General features: G+C 49.8%; 1 protein-coding gene and 1 long non-coding RNA gene across 3 annotated transcripts in view; both read right to left on the bottom strand.

Annotated features, from left to right (window-relative positions):
* LOC102378470 (cytochrome b5 type B) overlaps positions 1 to 6,185 on the bottom strand; it is a 12,565-nt gene extending 6,380 nt beyond the window's left edge. The window contains exons 1-3 of the mRNA XM_025209141.1: positions 6,156 to 6,185; positions 4,882 to 5,010; positions 4,095 to 4,262 (exon numbers count right to left, since the gene is read on the bottom strand). Coding sequence (XP_025064926.1) covers positions 4,095 to 4,262; positions 4,882 to 5,010; positions 6,156 to 6,185 — 327 coding nt within the window. The remainder of the gene's footprint in view (positions 1 to 4,094; positions 4,263 to 4,881; positions 5,011 to 6,155) is intronic.
* Positions 6,186 to 14,416: 8,231 nt separating this feature from the next.
* On the bottom strand, positions 14,417 to 21,518 carry LOC106722411. Of its 2 annotated transcripts, none has more exons than XR_003095068.1 (3): positions 21,266 to 21,518; positions 20,339 to 20,541; positions 14,417 to 16,051 (listed from the first exon to the last, which is right to left on the bottom strand). It is a non-coding gene; the product is annotated as an uncharacterized LOC106722411 (long non-coding RNA). The 2 variants fall into 2 exon arrangements; XR_001358364.2 differs by having other exon boundaries at positions 21,218 to 21,518.
* Positions 21,519 to 21,806: the final 288 nt, after the last annotated feature.

Genomic DNA, 21,806 nt, shown 5'->3' on the forward strand with positions numbered 1-21,806 from the left:
GCAGTGGCAGCCAGCAGGGATTGTGGACTTCCCGCAGACACTGCTGGCAGCCGCCGGTGGGGTGTCAGGAGGTGACCGCCCACAGGCGCTGCCAACAGTGTCAGCAGTACCTTTTTGTAGGGGGTGAACCACCATGTGCAGAGGGTGCACATGCACCCCCTATGCATCACCTCTGCCCTTTTCCATTCCCATTCCTTCCAGCACTCTTACCTGGCACCACCTCTGAACTGAAGAGCTGCATAAATATGCCAGCTCCAAATGCAGAACCACCCAGTATGAAGGAAAAGGAACAGCAGTGATCAAGAGAGCTGCGTGTTGACACTCACCCAAACTAAAGGGGCCTGGTCACATCTGGACCAAGATCTGTGCCAGAGAGCAGTCTCCAGGACATTTACTAAACATCAGAGGATGAGATCACATACCAGTGCAACCAAGAGCAACAGCTGTACTTAAATGGAGGCTCAAGTGCTCTTGGAGGACTTCCCCAAAGTTCAGGCATGAAGCTGATGTCAGAGAAAATTACTGTCTTGAGCATGGAATTGCCAGCTCCCCAATGCACTAAAAACCTGTCTGAGCTACACAATGTGACTAGAGCACAAACTGTGCATGTAGGGCTCCCTGTTCAACCCAGCCATCCTTCAGGTATGCTTCCCTCCACAAACGGTGACTAGGAGAAAGAAACTGAAGTCTAAGAGAGCAGCACTAGAGACCCACAGCCCTCAAGACAGAATACACGAGGCCTCAAGACATAAATAAATCAGTTACCAGAGTGAAAGTTGTGCTGAGGTAGGGGAAAAGCAGTCTTCAACAGCTTGTCCTATTCCACATTAAGTGAAGAAGGGGATTTTTAGGCTCTAGATACCTAAGCACACCACAGAATCTCTGGTGTTATTCCTCTTCTGGCACCACAGCTTGCTTTTTTCAGTCTCCTTTTAATAGTCCTCCAAAAGAAGACCTAAACTCTTATCCAAACACCATAATCTCTTCTAGTTAGTGTGCCAGAGCACACTACATGTCAGCATGTGCTGCACATCTGTAGGGGATAACCAAGTTCTCAAAAGAAGACTCTAGCTATGAGAATGCTAAATGGGAACAATAAAGAAGCTCCATCAGCCCTTTTTGATGCCACCATTTGAAGGAGCTGGTCAAGGCCTGCGAACAGACTTTGTATATCTTGCGCTCATCTTGGGCTAGGCTAAGAGGCATCTAATAAAGGAACGGGCAGAGTGGGAGCACCGCTTGGCACTCCACTGCATTTCTCCACTGCTTGAGTTGTAAGTGGAGGATTTTATCACTTCTCCAGACGCACAAGAAGAGCCCTTTCCCAAGCACATAGCTAAAGTGATGAAGCCAGCACTTGTTGGCTACAAATGTCCAACTCGGGATCCTTAAAATTCTAGTTTATTAGGCGGATTGAAACACTGTAATCATAAACCTTGGGCTGGTCCCCACACACACACACGCACACATATACACACACACACACACACACACACACACACACACAGTAGCAGGCTACAGAGTCAGGTATACCTATCCTACAAGCGCTGGAGTCTGCCGTCGATGGCCAGTCGAGGCTTCTTTCAGCGTGGTGTTATCCTCCAGAAGGGGGTCGCCGGCTGGTCCTTCTGGCTGGACAGGTCTGGTCGAGTTGGAGATCAAGAGGGCGCCACTGAGGGTCACTTTTCACTGCTTTTTATTTGTCCCTGGCAGACTTTGGTGACTCCCCTGTTTTCAGGTTTGCCCAATCCAGGGGTCATTGACCCTCGTGGGACTCCCCCCCCCTCGGTGGCTACTGGACAGCATCTGTCTTTGGGAGTGGTCGATCTGGAGATATTCAGCCCAAAAGTTGGTCTCTGGCGTTAACTCAGGCCAGGGCTTCTAGCCCTTGATCAGTGAGGTTTAGAGATTTCCTGGTTGTTACGTTGTCTTCTATTGAGTTCTTCCGTTGGCTGGTCTGCAGCTTCCAGGTGATAATTGCTGCCTGCTTCCATGTTACACATTCAATCACTGATTCACTCGCTCTTTCAGAGGCCAGCCTGATACAGGGAAGGGCAGTTTGATTCCTGCCCTTGTTAACATTGTTACAATGTATAACTTACTTATGAAACTAAACACATTCAGTTGAAAGTTGAAAGGTGAGGAGTATAAAATATAAGCTACAAATGCCATGGCACACAAATAGATAAAAATACCAAACTACAAGGGGAGATACAAAATGCACACATACAAATTTTAAAACACAATTTCTTATCTTAAAGTGAAAGAGAGAGGAAGGAAGAATAGGTAGAAAAAGAGAAACATATCCAAAGAGGGGAGAGCAAATGCAGGCAAGAGGAAAAGAGGGCTTTCTGCTACACACTGAATCAGCAGTGAGCAAAGATGTGAACCTAGGCCCAGCAGAGGGGAAATTAGGATGGAGAGGCTCCCTTTCCTTTTCTGCAGAGGACCAGTAGATTCCAGTCATATTCAAGAGGCCAGTCAGATAACACTAGTTACCCAAATGTTACTCAAGGGGTTAAAATACAACGTATGACATACTGAGGTGACAGGCACCTTAGAAACACATGAGAGATTAAGGGGAAATACTCAATCGCTGTGTCATTTGTACTACAGATATCAGTGATATTGTCCTGTACTTAGAATGAACTATCACAGAATTAGGTTTCTAGGCCAGGAAGCAAGGTAAATACCTACCACTATATGCCTGCATTTGCAAACAACAGTATTAATGCATGGCACCCCCCTCCAGCTTGCCAGCCACCAACATGCAAACAGCTGATCCTGCAGGGATCTCCCCACATGTGCACCTGCTGGGCTACCATAAGACACTGTACCTCTGAGGGGTCTGCAGTGGACTGTGTAACAGGCGCAATTGGTTTCCACATCTGAAGGTCTTTAACCTAATGATGTAGCATTATTCTGGCCTCTCCAGACATTAATATGGTCTGCGCAAGTCCTTTCAAGGGCTGCTAATACAGGGCAATTAAGGCTTTCCTGACTTCTGGGGGAACATCTTTTGGGTTACTAGGGCACCTCCCTGCACATCATGTTTGCAATCAAAGGTGATGTTCTTAGGACAAGTTCAATAAACTTAACTAGGACATCATGCTCACTCCAAATCCATATTGACACAAGCAGGGGAATGGGGATTAAAAAAAAAAGGACAATACACAGATAACGCACATAATGCTCAGAACTCGTGTTTGAACAATTATTCTAATCTTCTCCCTCTGAATGACTGAATTGTTTGGTGAAGTAGAACAATATAGAAGGAGAGACTAGCGCCTCTCACAGCCAGGATTGCAAGACAGCAAGCAGCTCCTCTCTATGCCCCAGGCAAGAACTTCTGTGCCCAGATCAGAATTAAACATGCCTCACCTTTACCAAAACTCATTCCACTTGCTCTGCAGTTTGGGCCACAGTACAGAACGTTACATCCACCTGGGCTGTCTGCTGCAGAACTCCTGAGGTGTGCTGACCCTGCAAGTCTCCCCCATGTTCAGTCTGCCTGCTCTATGTACTGGATTCACAAAACAAATCCAGAGGAATCTGCATTACTCTGAAGGAAGAGGGGTTAGGACATCCCTGGTAGTTTCATTTCTGTTCTAAACGCTGGAATTTCTGTCTAGCAGCTCATCATATGCAAGAATCACTTTCCCTGCCAATGTAGCACAGCTAACCCTGGCTGGAAGGTGGCAGCTACATTGCCTGGACAGGCATAGCAACATTACAGAAGATCCCAGGATGGGAAAAGAAGATAGATCCTGTCTCCCTTACCATTTCAAGGGAATTCTGTTAGCTCCAGTTGCTAGAGTTGGACTGTGGCAGGACACCAAGGCCAACGCACTGGCTCTTGATAAAAGTGCAAAAATGGTCTGGGGAATAAAAGGTGAGAATACCACCAACACCCACCCCAAAAGAACACAGAGACCAGTTTCACTTCCTACTGGTACCAGCACTGCAGAGAGCCCCTACTTCCACTGAGGATCAGGCTGTCAGGTTCAGGTTGTTACTCTATTTTCGCCACGCTCTTTCCAGAGGTCTTCACCAAACCACCCAACCTCTGTTCTTGACATAACATTTCTCGCCTAGGTTAAAAACAAAAGCAGCCTAATGCCACATAGTGTGAAAATGGAACATCTGCTAACTGAACATAGCACAGGCCCCTCCACATTAGGTTTAAGCAGGAAAAGAAACAAAGAAAACAAAACAAATGAACACTGAGATCTTACCTTAGAGCCTTCATTTTTATGGTCACACTGTTGGGAAGGGGAAGAAGAGAAAAGAGTAAACACTGTAATTTAACCTTTTGGAAAGAAGTTTTCAGTCACCAGGGGAGAATCAGCATGCACACAGCCGACACCGCTTGAGCCACTGCTTGGATTATTTTGACTTCATCTCTCATGTAACCAAGCCTTCAGCACCTGAAAAGTGCTGGCTTTAACCTCCTAAAAATCAAATCAGGCTGAGGGCAGAGGTATGTTACCAGCTATCCCACACCACCTTAACATCCTGACTCACATTGTAAGGAAAAGTTCAGGGTGCTAAATCAGCCCAGAGGGACTTTTTTAATACCATGGACTGAACTGCAGCCAAAAGTCATTTCTGGATGATGGAAGAGAAAGGATTGGTTCAGCTTTTAATTTTAAGTACCCTCTGTTACATCATATGATCTCTTTTGCTGGGGAAAAGTAGTACACAACTCATCACTGTGATAACAGACCTTGATGAAACTGCCTGCTGGGTTATGTAAGGAGCTCTACAGTCAGTACTGCATTCACTCACACACACACACACACACACACACACACACACACACACACACACACACACAGAGTGTACTTGGAAAGAAGGACATCACAACCAGTTCCTCCTTACCGGGTGAACCTCTCCTATGTAGTACTGCTTGAGCATTTCCCTGGCATCTATCGAATGTCCAACATCCTCAAAGCTCTCTGTGGCATCTCTCCCAGCCTGCTCAAGCAAAACTTCCTCTCCACCTGGATGCTGAAAAAAGAAGGAATTCGGTGAGCACAGTGCTGTGGGATAAAAGAAAAAAAATATTTTTTGAGAAGCATTCCCTCCCTCAAACACACAACTACTTTCTAACCTTTTCAGTTCAGCACGGCCACTGCAAACCAAAAACTCAAGACAAGGTCCGCTGAAGATCCATTGTCTAACCTCCCCAGCCAGGCTGTTAAAAGGGATGAAAGGGCACTGTGAGGTCTGGCACACCCCCAAAATCCAGCCTTGCCAGCTCTACTGATAGCAAAATCCCTCCAGCAACAAAGAGCAGTTCTCTAACTTCCAGAGAGAGCCACTGACTTGAGCCTACGGGTCAAGTCTGCTCTGGAGTTCTTAGACAGGTTAGTCCAACTCCTGATGTATTCGTGCACGTGCTAACGCAGCAGTACAACACAGCAGTATTTAGTCATGAGTTACCATCCATCAAGCAAAGCATAAGGATATGAGCCCTCGCTGCAGAGCCTGGCATATGGAACACACCACACAGGACACTGATTCAAGACTGTGACCAATCTAGGCCAGAAAAACCAGAAGAGCAAGCATTTTTGTAACCCCACACAGCAAGACCGACTCTCTTGCTTGCAGAGACATCTTTTCCTGGCTCTCTCCTGTTTGTATTTCCCATTTTGCCCATCCATAAAGAATTCTGTCCCATCTTCCTTGCTTGCAACTGATGCTGCATGTGTTCGTGGGGGCAATGTTACCAGTTTGTTTCTCAGCATGCTGCATTAATAGGCTGCTTGTGGCCCTCTTCCCACACAAAGCAATAAAGGAGAGAGACACAAACAGAGAGAGAGGTGAACTCTGCCAATGTCATAAGCCGATGCAACTCCTGCCTGCACTCCGAAGCAGCCTGTTCACCAGCATTGAATGTGGCCTAGTCTGAAATTCTAAGTAGGAAGCTGTGAACACACAGCAGCCAGAGAGAGCACCCAAGCTAAATGTTACTGTTTGATCTTAATTTTAAAGACTCACCTCTGAAGCACCTCAGTCGCTGATACTAGTTTCCTTCTCCTTAGGGACACACTCCTGGCTTCTTCCCCTAATTCATGTGGAGCCCTACCGCCCAGCTCATGGCTGGAAAGCTGGAATGACCAGCAATCAACCACTGCAGGACAAGAGATTACCAGCACGAGTCCTTCCCCCAGCGTGCCCATGTCTACAAGAGGTTTTGACAGCACAGTCTGTTAGGTGTACGATTACAGATACCTGTGCCATTTCTTGATGGCATGGACTGCATATAAGTATTTTGCGGGTGCAGGAATCTCTCTTAGAAAGCCACACTCCTAATCGACATTGCTATCTTAACAAAAGTTTCTAGCACAGACCAAACCTTAGAGGCCAAGGGGCATCTGCTGATGGAAGCTCTCTGGCTGTGCTCCTTCTGCAAGGGCTGGACACACTTCCCAGTACCCCAGCACTGGCTGATTCAGAAGCCAGAAACAGAACTCCAGCAGCAAAGATCACCAGCCAACAGGCCTGTTAAGTGCAGCCCCCTAAGAGTAAGTGAGCGAACAATGAGCTTGAGAGAGATCAGGACTCTAGGTGCCTTTGGGCACAGGGCTTTCTAAAGCATCCACAACCAAATGTGTAGACCAAGAAGGTGAGGCCCACTCCCTGCTGCCTGAAAGTTTCCCCCACAGCCCGTGAGCCTGCAGGAGAAGAGAAGATACACAGGGACTGTAAATTCAGTTCAGCAGAGAAACACCTGTTTCCCTTTGCAATCCCTCTTTCCTCCCACAGACACAGAGCAGTAGTTAATGCCCCTCCTCTTCCCCCAGACTGCCCGAATCTGCTGCCAAAAATCCAGATCTTTCCACTTGGATACCACATGTCATACCAAACATACCGTGTTTGTGATCCCAATGCCAGGCAAATCATTGAGTTCCAGTCACACATTGTAGCCAGCTTCTGCAGCCCTCAGCACTTTGCCCTGGGTGAGTCCCCCGTTCTGTCCAGGTCCATAACAAACCTTATTAATAGGTGGCTTGTGCTGCCTGGAGCAAGCGCAATATGGACATTTGCAGTCTTAGACTTCAACAAAAGCCAAGCAACACCGCGATAATAGAGTGGGCCGCTGGGGATTGCCAGGTTACATGTCGTTATCCAGAACAACCTTCCAGCTCTGTCAGAGCCCTGCTTGCAGAGCCATGGGATTTCTACCAGACGTTACTTTCAAAGATAATTTATTTTTTCAATCCACCCAATCCCAAAAAACCAGGGGTAGACAGTGGAATCCACAGAGGCTGGAGTAAATACTGCCTTTTAGGAACACTCTGCTTTTGTAAACAGCAGGCAGAAGGCTAGACCGGCACAGCTCACTCATCCTTCCGCTCTTGGGTCCGAAATGCATCGACGCTTTCTCTAACAAAATTGCTGGATGAACTTGCTAAAAAAACATGTAAAGTAAAGTTGTATGCAAGACGAATAAAGAATAAAAAGGAAGTTATATGTGGACATGTGTAGCCATCCTTCACCATGATCAGCCCTTTGACCTAAGTGGACTTGCATTCAAGAAGTGACCAGACATCACCTTTCTAAAACTGACTCCCTAGTCTAGACACCCAGCAATGGAGCCAGACAGTTCTTACCTTGTCATACTGGGGCAAATGCAAAAACAGACACTATTTGTACAAGAGATCGGTTAGTTTTCCAGGAAACTTCATAAAGCTACAGCCCCTACAGGGAAATGAAAAAGCTCTGGGCAATATTCGAGGTTCAGTATTAAGACTGCACTGCAGGAGGAGCTAAGAGGCTAGAATAAGTTAATGAAGCTCTTAATACATTTTTTAATTAAACAAAAATGGGAACACACACAAATAAGCGAGCATTTTGCCTGGTGCCAGGACTCAGCTTTCCCTCAGCAATAGCGCTTTAACAACCAGAATCCTTTCCCTGCTGGAGCAGGATGTCTTCATACTTAATGTATAGGCAATAAAATAACATCAAGCGCCATCAACACCTGTACACAGCAGCACCCGAATGGCAAAGCACTTACTAGTGCTGGAGCGTACCACCAGTGCTGCTAGAAAGAGAAGACTGGGAGATGGAGGCCTGAACCACAACCAGGCCTCGCACAGGCCATCGACTCAACACACTCATGCCCTGACCCTGCTGTAAGTCACAACAGGTGCTTGAGAGAGGAGTGTTTAAATTGCCCTCTGACATCAAACTCTAGGTCAGTTGTTCCCCCAAACAAGGGCAGAGGTGATCAAGGAAAGCTGCTGTACTCCCAGATCCAACTTGCCCTCACTTTTAATGTATGTCTACTGTTGTATGGGGGCACCTTGGAAACCGTTTGCCCTTGTTTCCTATTCCTGAGGCAGCCTCTACCATCACTAGCCCTGAGAGCAGCGCAGGGGCAGACAGCGAGCCCCTCTGCTCTCGGGCAATTCAGATAAGCTGTGGGGGAGGGACACAAGTCGATGTACCTACCCCAACCCATGCAACGAGGACTGGGGACCGTGGCAAACAGTGCATGCAGCATGTCCTTACAAGGACACGGTACAGGGACTCCTGGGTGAAGCCAGAGTTCCCATTACACAAGCTTGTCATACCAGTCTGCATCCAGGGGGCTGGGAACAGCTCTCACCAACCCACTAAGCCAAAGATAAACTCCGTACACAAGCTCAGAAGTGACACTAAGCTCTTTGGCTAATTAGATCATTGGATCAGACGGGACACGTGACGGTTAGCTTGAGGAGAGGTGCAGAGGCTTTCATCCCCAATCCCTGGTGTCGGAGTAATAACACGTTACAGGCAGCAGCACTATTGTGAAAGAATGACCTGCAAGTTCTGAACAAGGCCAGAGAACAAGGACAGGAGCCACCCAGGCAGGCAGAGTTCATCTTACATGGGCCCAGCAGGCTCTTCATTACCTGAAACTTGTTGAAATGCAACAGGACCCTTCTCCGGGGGTCATTAACTGTTCATCTGAAAACACGTCTGCTGGCAAACAAGAGCAGGAGTCCAGCCTTTGCTCCCTGCTGCTGGCCCTCGCAGTGCTCTGGTCCCAGCCATCTTTGAGTCTGCAGGAGACAAATGCATTGGGATACATGGAGGATTTTAAAACCCCAGCTTTAACCTATTCCTCGCTGCCCATGCCATGGAAACAGGAAGCTGCAGCCCCTCAGCTCTGTGGCACAATCAGCCATGCAATAGCTTTTTAACGATGCTGGGATCCTTGCCTTTCCAGGACAGAAACTATGCTTCCGTCCTGGTCCAGAAAGTGTCTAACAGGCCACTCATTAGCTTCACGGTTTTCAATCCACAAACAGAAGGTGGCACTTAGGGCACCACTGATTTTGGTTTGGTTTGAATACAACTTCATGTAGGATACAGCTGCGGCAAGACTGCCCAGCCTGCCTAGGCTCTTTCCATTAATAAGCTGAATTGAGTGGATTTCATGAAGTCATGTCTGCCAGCCCTGTGAAGGAAGAGGGCAAAACACCCTCATCCTCAGCCTATCCCTTAAGAGGCCATGCCCAAGGGTTCTCATTACTGGGGCCACTCTTCCCAGAGAGACCGACTCAGCATTGACTTCAAACCCACTCTGTTTGCACAGACATATAGGAAATAAACTTCCCAGCTCCTCCACCCGCGTCCGAGCACCCTGACATTTCTTGTGGTTTTAGAGTCAGGCTTTTCCATGCGGAACTTCCCTCTCCTCCCCTGCATATGTCAAAGGGCCGCACCAAGGGGAAGTGAGCGTACAACAAAGCTCTGTCAGATTCACAGCACAGCATCTTCTCCTTTGATCACCTTCATTTATAGGACTTCCAAGTACTGCTTGTAATAGCATCAGATAAAAACCGTCAGAGAAGGCAGCTTTGTGATTTGTAGGGTCTCTTTACAAAGGGACAGAATAAGTTGTTGCAAACGCTCTTACTCCTTGAGGATGGCTCAGTGGTCAGCATGTTAACCCTGGCCCTCCAAAGCCGAAGCTAATTCCCTTCCATTGGCTTCCAGTCAACACTCGGCAAGTCACCTGGATCCAGATACACAAAGGTCCCTTGACACCAACTCCTACTTAGAAATCAGGGGGAACTGGACCCCTAATACTGGGGCCTTTGCCTCTGCATATCTCAATTTCCCATCTGTATGGGAGGGATAATACCTGCCTTGCGGGAGGGGTTGTAAGAGTATCTATGTTAAAGAGTGACGGCCACTCCTGTAACACAGGTGTTTAAGACAAGCAGAAATGCAAATGGTGGGGAGGATATTAACTGCCCGAAACAGCAGCGTGACCACGGTGAGGAAGCAGGTACTGGAGAGGAGCAGGCTGGCAGAAGAGAGCTGTTTACAGCTAAAACAGATTATAATGATAAAAAGGTACCTTGACTCCTTCCCCTGCTTCCCACTGGCTGTTCAACACAGCTGTTCAACATGGGTGGAGGATCGACTCCTCCACCCTTTTCATTCTACTTGTGAGCTACATCGAAAACTAGGGTAAGGCATTTAAAGACTTTTGCAACCGCAGCACAGAGACGCTACTGTAACTTGCATCCTTAGGTTTAGTACATTTCGACTGTAGAGCAAATGACAGCATTTAATATTCAAAAGGGACAGACAAAAACGGCTGTGCTTCACCCCGGGACTTTTGAAGCGTGCCGTCCACTGCTGCAGAGCCAGTCTTGGGAGAGAGACAGACAAGCCAGCTCAGAGATTTTGTGTGCAAAAGCAGCTCCTGAATCTGCAGATCTCCCTCTTTTCATCCAGTTCTCATGACCCAGTGGACTTTTGCCATGGGGCGAGTCCAATGTCTTAGCTGCTGTTCCCATTATGCAATCAGTGATGCAACATTACCAAAAAAAAAAAAAAAAAAAAAAAAAAGGGGCTAAAATAATCTAGATTGCAACCTACACGCTTCAAATATTCAGACTGCCCAACACCTGGCTAGCGGGAGACCAGGAAGCACAGTTCAACAATCTCCTAACAGAGGCCTCCTAGAGTTTATGCAATCACCCTGCGATAGCACTTCAGTGAGTTCAGCAATCCTGTACAAATAACATGTGGCCCAGGGCTAGAGCAGGCAGCAATTAGCAATTGCCCAAGCAATTACAGAGGATTGGGAGGAACATTCCATGCTGAACCCCTGACATCTGCAGTTAAAAGCAATTCAGAGATCTAAAAGCAGAACAATTGATCAGTCACTGTGATATATTTTAAACAAGCCTAAAGTCCCTGGATCTGACCGTCTCCATATTGCTCTCCAATACCTGTATTGATTACACAGTACTAACAGGGCTAGAACTAGCTTTTGTCAATAAACTAAGGCCTAATCTACATTTAAAAGCTTTGCTGTGCCAATAAACAGCGCGATTCCTGCCAGCAGAGCTATGCCATAGACTTTAGTGTAGGCACAGGCTTGTGCACACTCTAGAAGATGTCTACTGGTCTGGCTATACTAGCAAACCCTGCCCTGGGGCAGAGCAGCCTTGACAAGTAACTGCAGCTTCCTTGAGCAAAATTAACTGTATGCTTAAATGCTCTTTTTGTGCTGCTAATTACATCAAGCCTAGGGGTTTTGCTGGTATAACATTTTCATTTAGAATAAATGCACGCACACATACGTAAACCCTACATGGACGTAAACTGTATCATAGATTTCATGGACTTTTGGGCTGGAAGGGAATCTAAAGGATCATCAAGTCCAGCCCCCTGCCCCAGGGGCAGGAACTCAGCAGGGATCATAGGATCCCAGCAAGATAAACATCCAAATGTGTCTTGAAGGCGTTCAAAGTGGGTGCTTGAACCACCTCCGGTGGCAGTCTATTCCAGACCTTGGGGGCTCGGACAGTAAAGAAGTTCTTCCTTATGTCCAGCCTGAATCGGTTGCGACAGAGTTTGTGACCGTTCGATCTTGTCATCCCTTGGGGGCTCTGGTGAACAGACGTTCCCCCAGATCCTGATGTACACCCAATAAACTTATAGGTGGCCACCAGATTGCCCCTGAGCCTGCGCTTTTCCAGGCTGAAGAGTCCCATGGATCTCAGCCTCTCATCATAAGGTCTGTTCTCCTGATCTCTGATCATGTGCGTGGCTCTCCTCTGCACTCTCTCAAGCTTCTCCACATCCTTTTTCAATTTAGGGGCCCAAAACTGGACTCAGTACTCCAGCTGCGGCCTTCAGCAGAAGGCTTAGTGCAGGCTCGGCTTTAGTATTACCAGTCCTGGAGCTGTACCGCTATATTATTGTTATTTAGCTCAGAAAGCAAAGCAGCAGTATAAGCATTTCTATCACAGCATTACTGTGTCCAAAAATAAACTATAATGCCCCAGTTAAAATGGCAAAGTGCTTAAGGGTAGGCAAAGCATTAGCACTATTACAAAGGGTAGGGAGCGAGCAAGGCACTCACAAGCAGCCTGCTCTTGGGTTTCTCTGTTGTTTTTTTTAAATGAGGACCTGAGCTGCGGAGTTTGGCCAGGACAGCTAGTTCTGCTTGTGCCTGTGGACTCCACCAGACTCCTCCAGGAACGTGACAGGCACTTGAACTAGGGAACACGGGATTGTCTAGCAAACTGGGGCAGAAGGCAGGCGACTGAGGTTCTACTGCTGCTGGCTCTGCCAAGTATTTACCTGCTGCGTGACCTAGGATGCTCGCCTTCAGGTGCCTGCTTCCTCTCACAACCATTTAGACTAAAAGGTACGTAGGGCAGGGCCTGTATCTTTCCACATGTGCACAGTGCTTAGTACATGGGGGCCCTACCCTCAGTTGGAGACTCGGGGTGCCAGGCATGGGTACATCAAGGATCTGGGACCCAAGACCATGGAAGTCTGGCAACAAATCATAGAATCAAACGACCAGAAGGGACCTGCTACATCATCAAGCCTGGTCCCCTGCTGTGGGCAGGAAGTTATTGGGGTCAGACGAGCTCTGTAAGATGCTTGTCTAGCCTCATCTTGAACACCTTATGAGCACTCGTAGTGCTCTGGTGAGGTGCCAGAGGACTGGAAAAGGGCCAGTGTGGTCCCCATTTTCAAAAAAGGGAGGACACAGGAAACTATAGGCCCGTTAGTCTTACCTTGGTCCTGGGGAAGTTCTTTGAGAAAATTATCCAAGAGCAAATCTGCAAAGGACCAGCAGGGGAGATTCTGCTTAGGGGCAATCAACGCGGGTTCATTAGAGGCAGGTCCTGTCAGACCAACCTGGTGGCCTTCTACGACCAGGTCACAAAATCCTCGGATACAGGCGTCATGGTGGACGTAGTCTTTCTGGACTTTAGGAAGGCCTTTGACATGGTCTCTTACCCCATTCTCGTTAAAAAAACTAGGCGACTGTGGTGTTGACACCTACACACATAGATGGGTTGCCAATTGGCTGGAGGGCCGCACCCAGAGGGTGGTGGTGGACGGGTCCTATTCAACCTGGAGAGATGTGGGCAGGGCTTGGTCCTCAGGCCTGTGCTGTTCAACATCTTCATCAGTGACTTGGACGAGGGGGTAAAAAGCACCCTGTTCAAATTCACGGATGACACTAAGATGTGGGGGGAAGTGGGCACGCTAGAAGGGAGGAATAGGTTGCAATTGGACCTAGGCAGGTTACAGGGGTGGGGGGATGAGAACAGGATGGGTTCAACACTGACAAGTGCAAGGTGCTGCACCTGGGGAGGAAGACCCAGCAGCATACCTACAGGCTGGGGAACTCCCTTCTCGGCAGTGCAGAGGCAGAAAAGGATCCTGGAGTCATTACTGATGCCAAAATGAACATGGGCCGACAGCGTGGGGACGCGGTCAGGAAGGCCAACCGCACTTTGTCGTGCATCCACAGATGCATCTCGAGCAGGGCCCAGGAGGTGATCCTCCCACTCTATGCGACACTGGTCAGGCCGCAGCTGGAGTACTGCGTCCAGGTCTGGGTGCCGCACTTCAGGAGGGATGTGGACAGCATGGAGAGGGGCCAGAGGAGGCCACCCGCATGATCAGGGGCAGCAGGGCAGGCCCTACGAGGAGAGGCGACGGGACCTGAACCTGTTCAGCCTCCACAAGAGAAGGCTGAGGGGGATCTAGTGGCCGTCTATAAACTAGTCAGAGGGGACCAGCAGGCACTGGGGGAGTCCCCGTTCCCCCCAGCGCTACCGGGAGTGACTAGAAATACCGGCCACAAGCTGGCAGAGGGTCGATTCAGACTAGACATCAGGAGACGCGACTTCACAGTCAGGGCGGCTAGGATCTGGAGCCAGCTTCCAAGGGACGTGGTGCTGGCTCCTACCCTGGGGGGCTTCAAAAGGAGGCTGAACATGTGGCCGGGGTCGTTTGACCCCAGCATCCCTTCCTGCCATGGCAGGGGTCGGACTTCACGATCTCAGGTCCCTTCCGACCCGACCAAGTATGCCACTCCCGAGGTCCCTCTTGCCGGCTCCGCCGCCGCCATCTTGCCTCACTCCCGGCCGCCCTGGGGCCCCGCCCACCTCCTCCCACGTGCCAGGATCGGGCCCTGGGGCCCTGCCCAGCCCAACATACCAGGATCGGGCCCTAGGGTCCTGCCTAGCATACCAGTATTGGGCTCTGTGCACCAGGATCGGGCCCTGCCCAGCCCAGCATACCAGGATCGGGCCCAAAGGCCCTACCCATCATACCAGAATTGGGCCCTCTGCACCAGGATCGGGCCCTGCCCAGCCCAGCATAACAGGATCAGGCCCTGTGTACCAGGATCCGGCCCAAAGGCCCTGCCCAGCATACCAGAATTGGGCCCTGTGCACCAGGATCCGGCCCAAAGGCCCTACCCATCATACCAGAATTGGGCCCTGTGCACCAGGATCGGGCCCTGCCTAGCCCAGCATACCAGGATCGGGCCCTGGAGCCCCACCTGGCCCACAGAGCAGAACCAGGCTCCGGAGCGTCACTCCCATCCCTGCTCAGCCCAGCCCCGTGCACCAGGATCGGGCCCCACAGGTCTGGACATCTGGCAGCAGAGGCGCGGTGGCCAGACCTGGGGCCGAACACCCCGGGGCTATTCCTGTCTCGGTCTGGTTACGTCCCCACTAACATCTGGCAACGAGCTCCACCGCGAACCAGACGCTGTGCGGAAGAGAGCCTCCTTTTGCCGGCTTTCAACCAGCTTCCCGTGTGCGGCCGGCCCTGCGAGAGGTGGCAAATACGAAACCGCAGTCCGCTCTCCCCACGCCATGGCTGTTTTGTTGGTCCCCCCAGTCACCTTCTCCAGGCTGGAAAGCCCCGGCCCGTCTGGTCTCGAGCCTCGCGCTGCGCAAGTTTTGCCCCTGCCCGACCGATCTGGTGTTTGTTCAGTAAGCGAAGGGAAACGTTGTAGGGAAGGGAAGCGAGGGTGGGGGACGACCCATCTTGCCCTTTCAGAGGAAAGGCATGTCTCTTCAGTTACCGGTTGAGCTAGTCTGACCACATGAGCAGAGGACCAGCCCGACCGCTTTTCCCTTTCTTTGCCATCGAAGTTAAAGCAAGGTTCAAGCGGTAACAAGCAGAGCCACGAATGCCCGATCCAAAGTGCTGACGTGTTCGGGTTTCTAGGCCGGTTCCAGCCTGTAACAAATCAAAAACGCAGCTGAGGAGTCCAGAGCGACTGCGCTGTTTCAGTAGATTGCGGATGAAACGGTGGGTCTAGTTTCGGGGCAGCCTCCTTTAGCCGAACAACAGAAGTGCTGCTTTGGGGTCTCCGGGTGTTCGCTCGCTTCGAGTCCCGGCAGGAACACGTTATCGCTGGTTCGTTTCCAGCCCTTTTGCGTATGCGCAATACGATTGTTGTCATCTCACAGATCTCCAAAGTGCCTAGGTGCCATAACGCCAGCAAAGGAGAAAAACAAAGCAAACCGTGGTCACGTGGAAAACCGCAGAATGACATGTTTGGCCACTTGGGTTTTTTCCAATGAAGGTCTGTGCATAGCTTTGCTGGAGTACACAGCAGCCTTGTGACGGGGGGGGCGTTTTTGATGCTGCTTCTGTCCAGCATGCTGAAGTGATGCCAAAGACGATGGTTTCAAAGCTCAATGCAGAAATGAGAGGAGTCGGAGCCTGAGGTTCCAGTCCATCACTTCTATTCATGCAAACTCTTGCAAAAGGGATTTTTTTTTGTAATTAGTCATTATATTAAATATAATCAACCATATAACAAGGTGAGCAGCAGGCCATGCGGCTCGTACCTTTAGCCTCACCACTGAAGCCCACAACTCACAAGAAGTGCTAAGGCTAGTTGTGAAGCTAGCTGATGTTGCATGTAATGCAGGGAGGGCGAGCAGAGTAATGCCAGAACTGCGAAACTGCTGGGATTTCCAAAGCAATCCAAAGGTGCTGGGCACGAAGACTTATTTAAATGCAGTTGCAGTTGGGTGTTTAGCCCCTTGACAATCCCACCTATCTTTGCAACAGATCTTCTAGGTTACTTTCTGGTCAGAAAGAAGACCATCTTTTGCTACTGCAGGTAAGGAAATAGCTCTATTGGTGCCTCCCAAATCAAATGGTACTGCTGTCTTGTCTGGCTCAGACAGCAGCAGCAGCTCTGCCTTGAGAGCTGGCATAGGGACTAGTTTAACTTGCCTAGTTTTAATGGTTCTGAATAAGGAAGTGAGTCAGGCCCCAAAAAAATCAAAGAAATAGAAAACAAAGGCACTGTATAGATGAACTGATTAAGACAGGAGGAGGAGTGGAAGTAAAGACATTTAGCCTGAGAACCCAGGCCGAGTCTCATTCACACGGACTGCGGACGCATCTCCAGCGCCCTCTGCTCCAGAACCTGCCTGTTCCTTTAGACCAGTTATACTACTCATCACCGCGATGCCTGACCCTACCGTGCATATTTACTATCCTTTGGTATCCCCCCCCCGGGGGGGGTAAACTACCCTCATGCAGGTAACGCAGAGATTCAACACTAGATCTGTCCAAGGGCAGTCGCTCACCTTGATGGTGCATCGTATGGCCTTGGGCTTCACAAAGCATACACAGCCCTGATACTGAATAGTTACTCTTTGCTTTCTGCTGGCACAGAGCACTTACACTCTGGGCTCGGGAGCAGTTTCTGCTTCTGCCCTCGTAAGCCATAGATAGCAGTTACACGTGGCTGCACACATTGTCCATGGTTTCACTGTGGATAAATCACGAGCTTCCTTGTCGCAGTGCGGGTGGGGGAGTGTCCCGCAACTACAATTCTCTATCGCCCTGAGTGACATATAGATTCATAAAACTGCTATCTCCGTGAGCCTGCCTATGCCCTTCTTCCATGCTGACCTTTCTTTTCTGGTGCAGCACCCATCCACCATTTGCTGTCTCTACAGCCAACCAGCAAAGCTTTCAGTGACGTCTTTTGAGCCGTGTCTCTGAACCAGTCCTCTATCCTCCTCCTCCTTGACTTCTCAGCTGCCTTCAGCAGTCAGCCACGTTGCCGTCCTTGAAATGTTGACTTACACAACTGTCTGCTCCTGGTTCTCTTCCCCCAACTGCTTCTTACATTTACCATTCAGAGGAGTTCCCTTGCCCTCCTCCCAGCCTCCTACAGCATCCCCCAGGGGCCTGTACTAGGTCCCCTTCTCTTTGCCCCCTCCCCTTCATCCCTGGCTTGGCTCACCCACAAACACGAGCGAAGCCGCCATATCCATGTGGACACCTCATCCCTCGTCCTTTCGACGGTCTCCTGTCGACCAAGCTAAATGCTTGGCTTATCGTTCTCACGTTTCCACGTGGATGCCTGGCCAACAGCCCAAGCTTGCTATGGCTACAACAGAGCTCTAGTTTCATCCCACAAAGCCTCCTCTCCATAGCTGCGACAAAACCACTCTCCTGCCCATCACCAAGCCCATAACCTGGGCGTTATCTTTGACTTGGACCTCTTTGTAAGCCCTCGCATCCAGGCCAAGTTTCAAGTTTGCCAGTGCTTTCTACATGACATCTCCATGCAGCTGCTCATGCTTGGGAGGTCCCCACTGCATCTGTGAAGCCACCTCATTATCCTCAGTCAGACCCCTCCTTACACCGCCCTCCTCCAGGATGATGACAAGAATCTTGCACTATGCTACTGGTGCCTTAAGACCACAGCTTCTCGTGCTGCCCAGCACTGGCTCATCGTTTCCTCGTGCTCCCCCATCTGTTTGCATTCATCATCTGCTGTCCCTTCTTAGACTAAGCTGCTTGGGCAGGACCTGCCTCTTTGCTCTCTTTGTGCAGCCCTAGCACAGTGGGTCCCTGGGCCATGGCCGGTGCCCCAAAGCCCCATGGTAATGCACATAATAAATCATCATCATCATCTGGCAGACAGCAGAGTTCTTCCACACTTATTTACCTACAAAACAAAGCAATAAACTCATGCTCTAGTCCACATTCCTTGTTACTGTTCTCAGAGACAAACAGGAGTCTGAAATGTTATCATTTGTCTGGCTCGACAGCCAGCACCTTAGGGCAGGGACTGTTTTCCCCTGGTCTGTACAGTGCCGAGCGCACAGATTGCGCTCAGTAAATACCGAGAGAGAAGGCAGCGTGTGGTGACCAGCATGCCCCCTGTAATTTTCCTCTTTTGTTTCCCATCCCCATTGCAGTAACTCATACAGAAAGGCAGACACGAGACCCCAGCAATGTGCAGGTCTTGGTCTCTGGAATGTTTTCTTTCATCTCTAATCGCTGAATCAAAGCCTATAAATCAGGCAGCTAAGACAGAAAGCACAAACATGACTGTAATTTGTCCCTTCCTGCCCGGTGTTTGTTTTGGCACAGAGAAAACCAACCCTTTTCCTGATGGAATTGCTGATGACACCCAGAAAAGATTCAGCAAAACTGGGCAGGGAAGCTGCTAACATCCCCTTCCCACTCCTATCTCCCTTGATCCCTCTCCTCCATCCAGCAAAACATTTGGTATGTTACTATAGGTCCCTTACAAACCAGAGCTTGAGGTACCTTACAGGTGTGTGAGATCTTCCCTGACTGCTAGGGCACCACAAAAACAGCTGTTGTTTGGGATAAGTAAGGAGGGGTGTTGTCGCCACTTAAAAAGGAAGGAGAAAGATGGGCCAACCAGAGAGTTATTTACCTGGGGTGAAAAGTGACTGAGATACCAAGACTAACATTCCCCCTCCAGTAGCTGCTGTCATGCGATTGTGCAGGACTGTCACATGGCCCAGAGTCTCCTCTAGAAACACCATCCTCAAGAGGAGCACTCTCCCAGGAGGCTTCCTGCACCCCAGGCGAGGTCACCGGGTTAAAGTCTGATGCCGAAGGAACAAAGCACATACTAAATGGCCAGGAGCGCTTCTTGCAGCGCTGGGGAATTTCTGCACACATTTCCCAGCCAGGCACCAACCTGCCCCAAAACTCTTTAATCTAAAGAATCTGACAAGATCTGCCATCAAGATAGGATGGCAGTGACTTGCAAAGCCAAGCCCTTGCCTTGAATCAAGCTGCCTGCCTCCTTTAGGGGGCCCAAGTCCATGTCTTGAAAGGCCCATTATGAATCTGTTGATTAATTTATTCTAAATGGCTAGGATTATCAAAGCCTTCAAATTAGACTTCAGCTATAACTGCTTACTAACGTAAGAGAACGATGGGGCTTTACTGTCTCCCCTGAGATGGGTTCTCAAATCTCAATTTTGTCATGTGTGAGCTCAGATAAAGTTGTTCAAGATTCTGCAACCAGCCACAACAGCTGAAGCTGCTACCTCTAGCAGGGTCTGGGAGTTTCAGGTGCACATGGAAGCTGGTGGATTTAGCAGGTTGTTGGAAGCTTGAGGATCTTTCTGCCCAAAAATAATGTTTAAAAATGGGTTTGGGAAACAAAAACCTTTGGAAATGCTTTCTCTTGTTAATAATGTTACCCCTGGGCGAGAGAAGCCAATGCAGTTTACCTGTCCCAACCTGATCGGTGGCTGTCACATGCTGTCACGGGACAAGATCTGAATCATGTTGCTGCTCTCTTGCATTTAATGTGGCAAGGTGCCCTACCCAGCTGCGCAATTCTGTCATCGCTCCTCGCAGCCTCTCTCTCTCTGTATCCTTCCTAACCCTGCCTTACTGTATTCTGAAATCCCGAGCCACGTGACACCGGGTTTGACTTCCATTCAAGCAGCTCCCTGGGTAAAACATTCCACACATCACTCACCCGGCCCAGAGGTGAAAAGGCAGCATCCCCTCTCCTGCAGATTACAATCATTTTTACTACCCTTTGTTTGTTTGCCAATCACATGTCTTCCCCTCCCCGTTTTATTGTTTTCCATTTCAGGCGCATACATTTTTCTGGTGTGTTTTTCCTCCTCCTCCTCTGTGTGCAGCTGATGGGAGAGGGAAAGCCTACTGTAACTCCTAATGGTACTTATTTTTCTGCCAGAAGAGAAATGGGTGAGCATTGCCTCCTGGAGTTTACCTGTGCAGTTAATTAGCCAGAGGAGACCTTGTTTCCCAGCTGGAAGTTGCAAGGAAGGACAGAGACTAGATTCTGACTTCGAATTCTTTCATTCTGCTGCAGTCGTTTAGTGTCGAATGGTTTTGCACAGCAGAAGACATTTGTCTACGAGGCAGCTTTCAAAAAGGGCATCTAGATCCACTGGGGATGGGAATGCTCATTGCCTAGGAAAAGAAAACAAGAAAGGGATTGATGGAGGCAAAGCAGTAATTGGCCAGAATATTAAAATCTAAATGATGCATATACATTTTCTGTCTAGGTACAACTCCAACAGCAAGCTGGGTAGAGTGCCCAAAGGCAGCTTGTCTTCTTATAGGGTTACCCAACCTGGGGTTTGCATTAGAAACAAAAGGGGACAGGAAGCTTAATCCCATTAAAGTTAGAAACAAAAGAGGACAGAAGCTTAATCCTACTAAAGTGAGCCCATGTTTCCATGGGTGCTTAAAAGCCCACATCTGAGGAAAAGAAGAAGGGTTGCCAGCACAATAAAATGAACTAATTTCACCAAATAGACGGGACTAGAGGAACAGTGACATGAAGGTGAAATTAGGAAATCCTGAGGCCTGACAGAGCAGTGGTGCTTGGCATTCGAGGAGCTGCATATCCACCCTGCCTTCACTCTCGAGAACGTCCCTCCCTTTTCTCCAGTCAGTTACTGGAGATCAAGTGTGATTCGGGAAGGGATGTCTTTGACGGCAATTGGGGTGGCTCCGGGGCGCAGTCGCACCCCTCGTTCGTTCTCGCCTCATCCAAACTTTAGAGCCAAATGCCTGGCAGCACAGCAGCGAGGGGGGTCACCCGACGACGCTGCTCATCACCATCTACCTCGGCGTTTCTCACCCTGCCAGTCGCCACCCAAAAGCAGGGATATATAAAACAGTCACGAACAAGGTTTAAAAATGGATTCTCCTCTACAGGACACAAACGTGGGCTTCCCCTTGCAGGCTCCACCCGAGGGAGGCAGCAGAGAGGCCTCGAGTCAGGGAGAGAGACGGGCCCTCGGCTGCGGGATGCATCCAGGACGCTCCGCGTGCTCCTGCCTGGAGCGTGGGCACTAGGCCGCAGCCTGGCACGCGGCTCCCAGCAGGTCGGGGGTGCCTGGGCCAGGGGCGGCCACACGCGCCCTTGGCCTTCACGGGGACCCTCGTGCCGCCCACCCACGTGCACGCAGGCCAGGGCGTCGCGGGGCATGCCGGGAGCGGTAGTCGCCAATGCCTGTGAGCAGATGCAGCCGCGGGGCATGCCGGGACTTGTAGTTGAGCTTGCCGCAAGGCATGCCGGTAACAGGTCACCATTGCGGGGCTGGAGGTTCCGCGGCATGCCGGGCGCCGTGTGGCATGATGGGAAATGGAGTCCCCCTCGGCTGCAAGGCATGCCGGATGCTGCAGTTTTCCTGACGGGGGTGGGAGGGAGGCCGTCACTTCCGCCA

The sequence above is a fragment of the Alligator sinensis genome, unplaced genomic scaffold (assembly GCF_000455745.1).
Source record: "Alligator sinensis unplaced genomic scaffold, ASM45574v1 scaffold255_1, whole genome shotgun sequence".
Lineage (NCBI taxonomy): Eukaryota > Metazoa > Chordata > Crocodylia > Alligatoridae > Alligator > Alligator sinensis.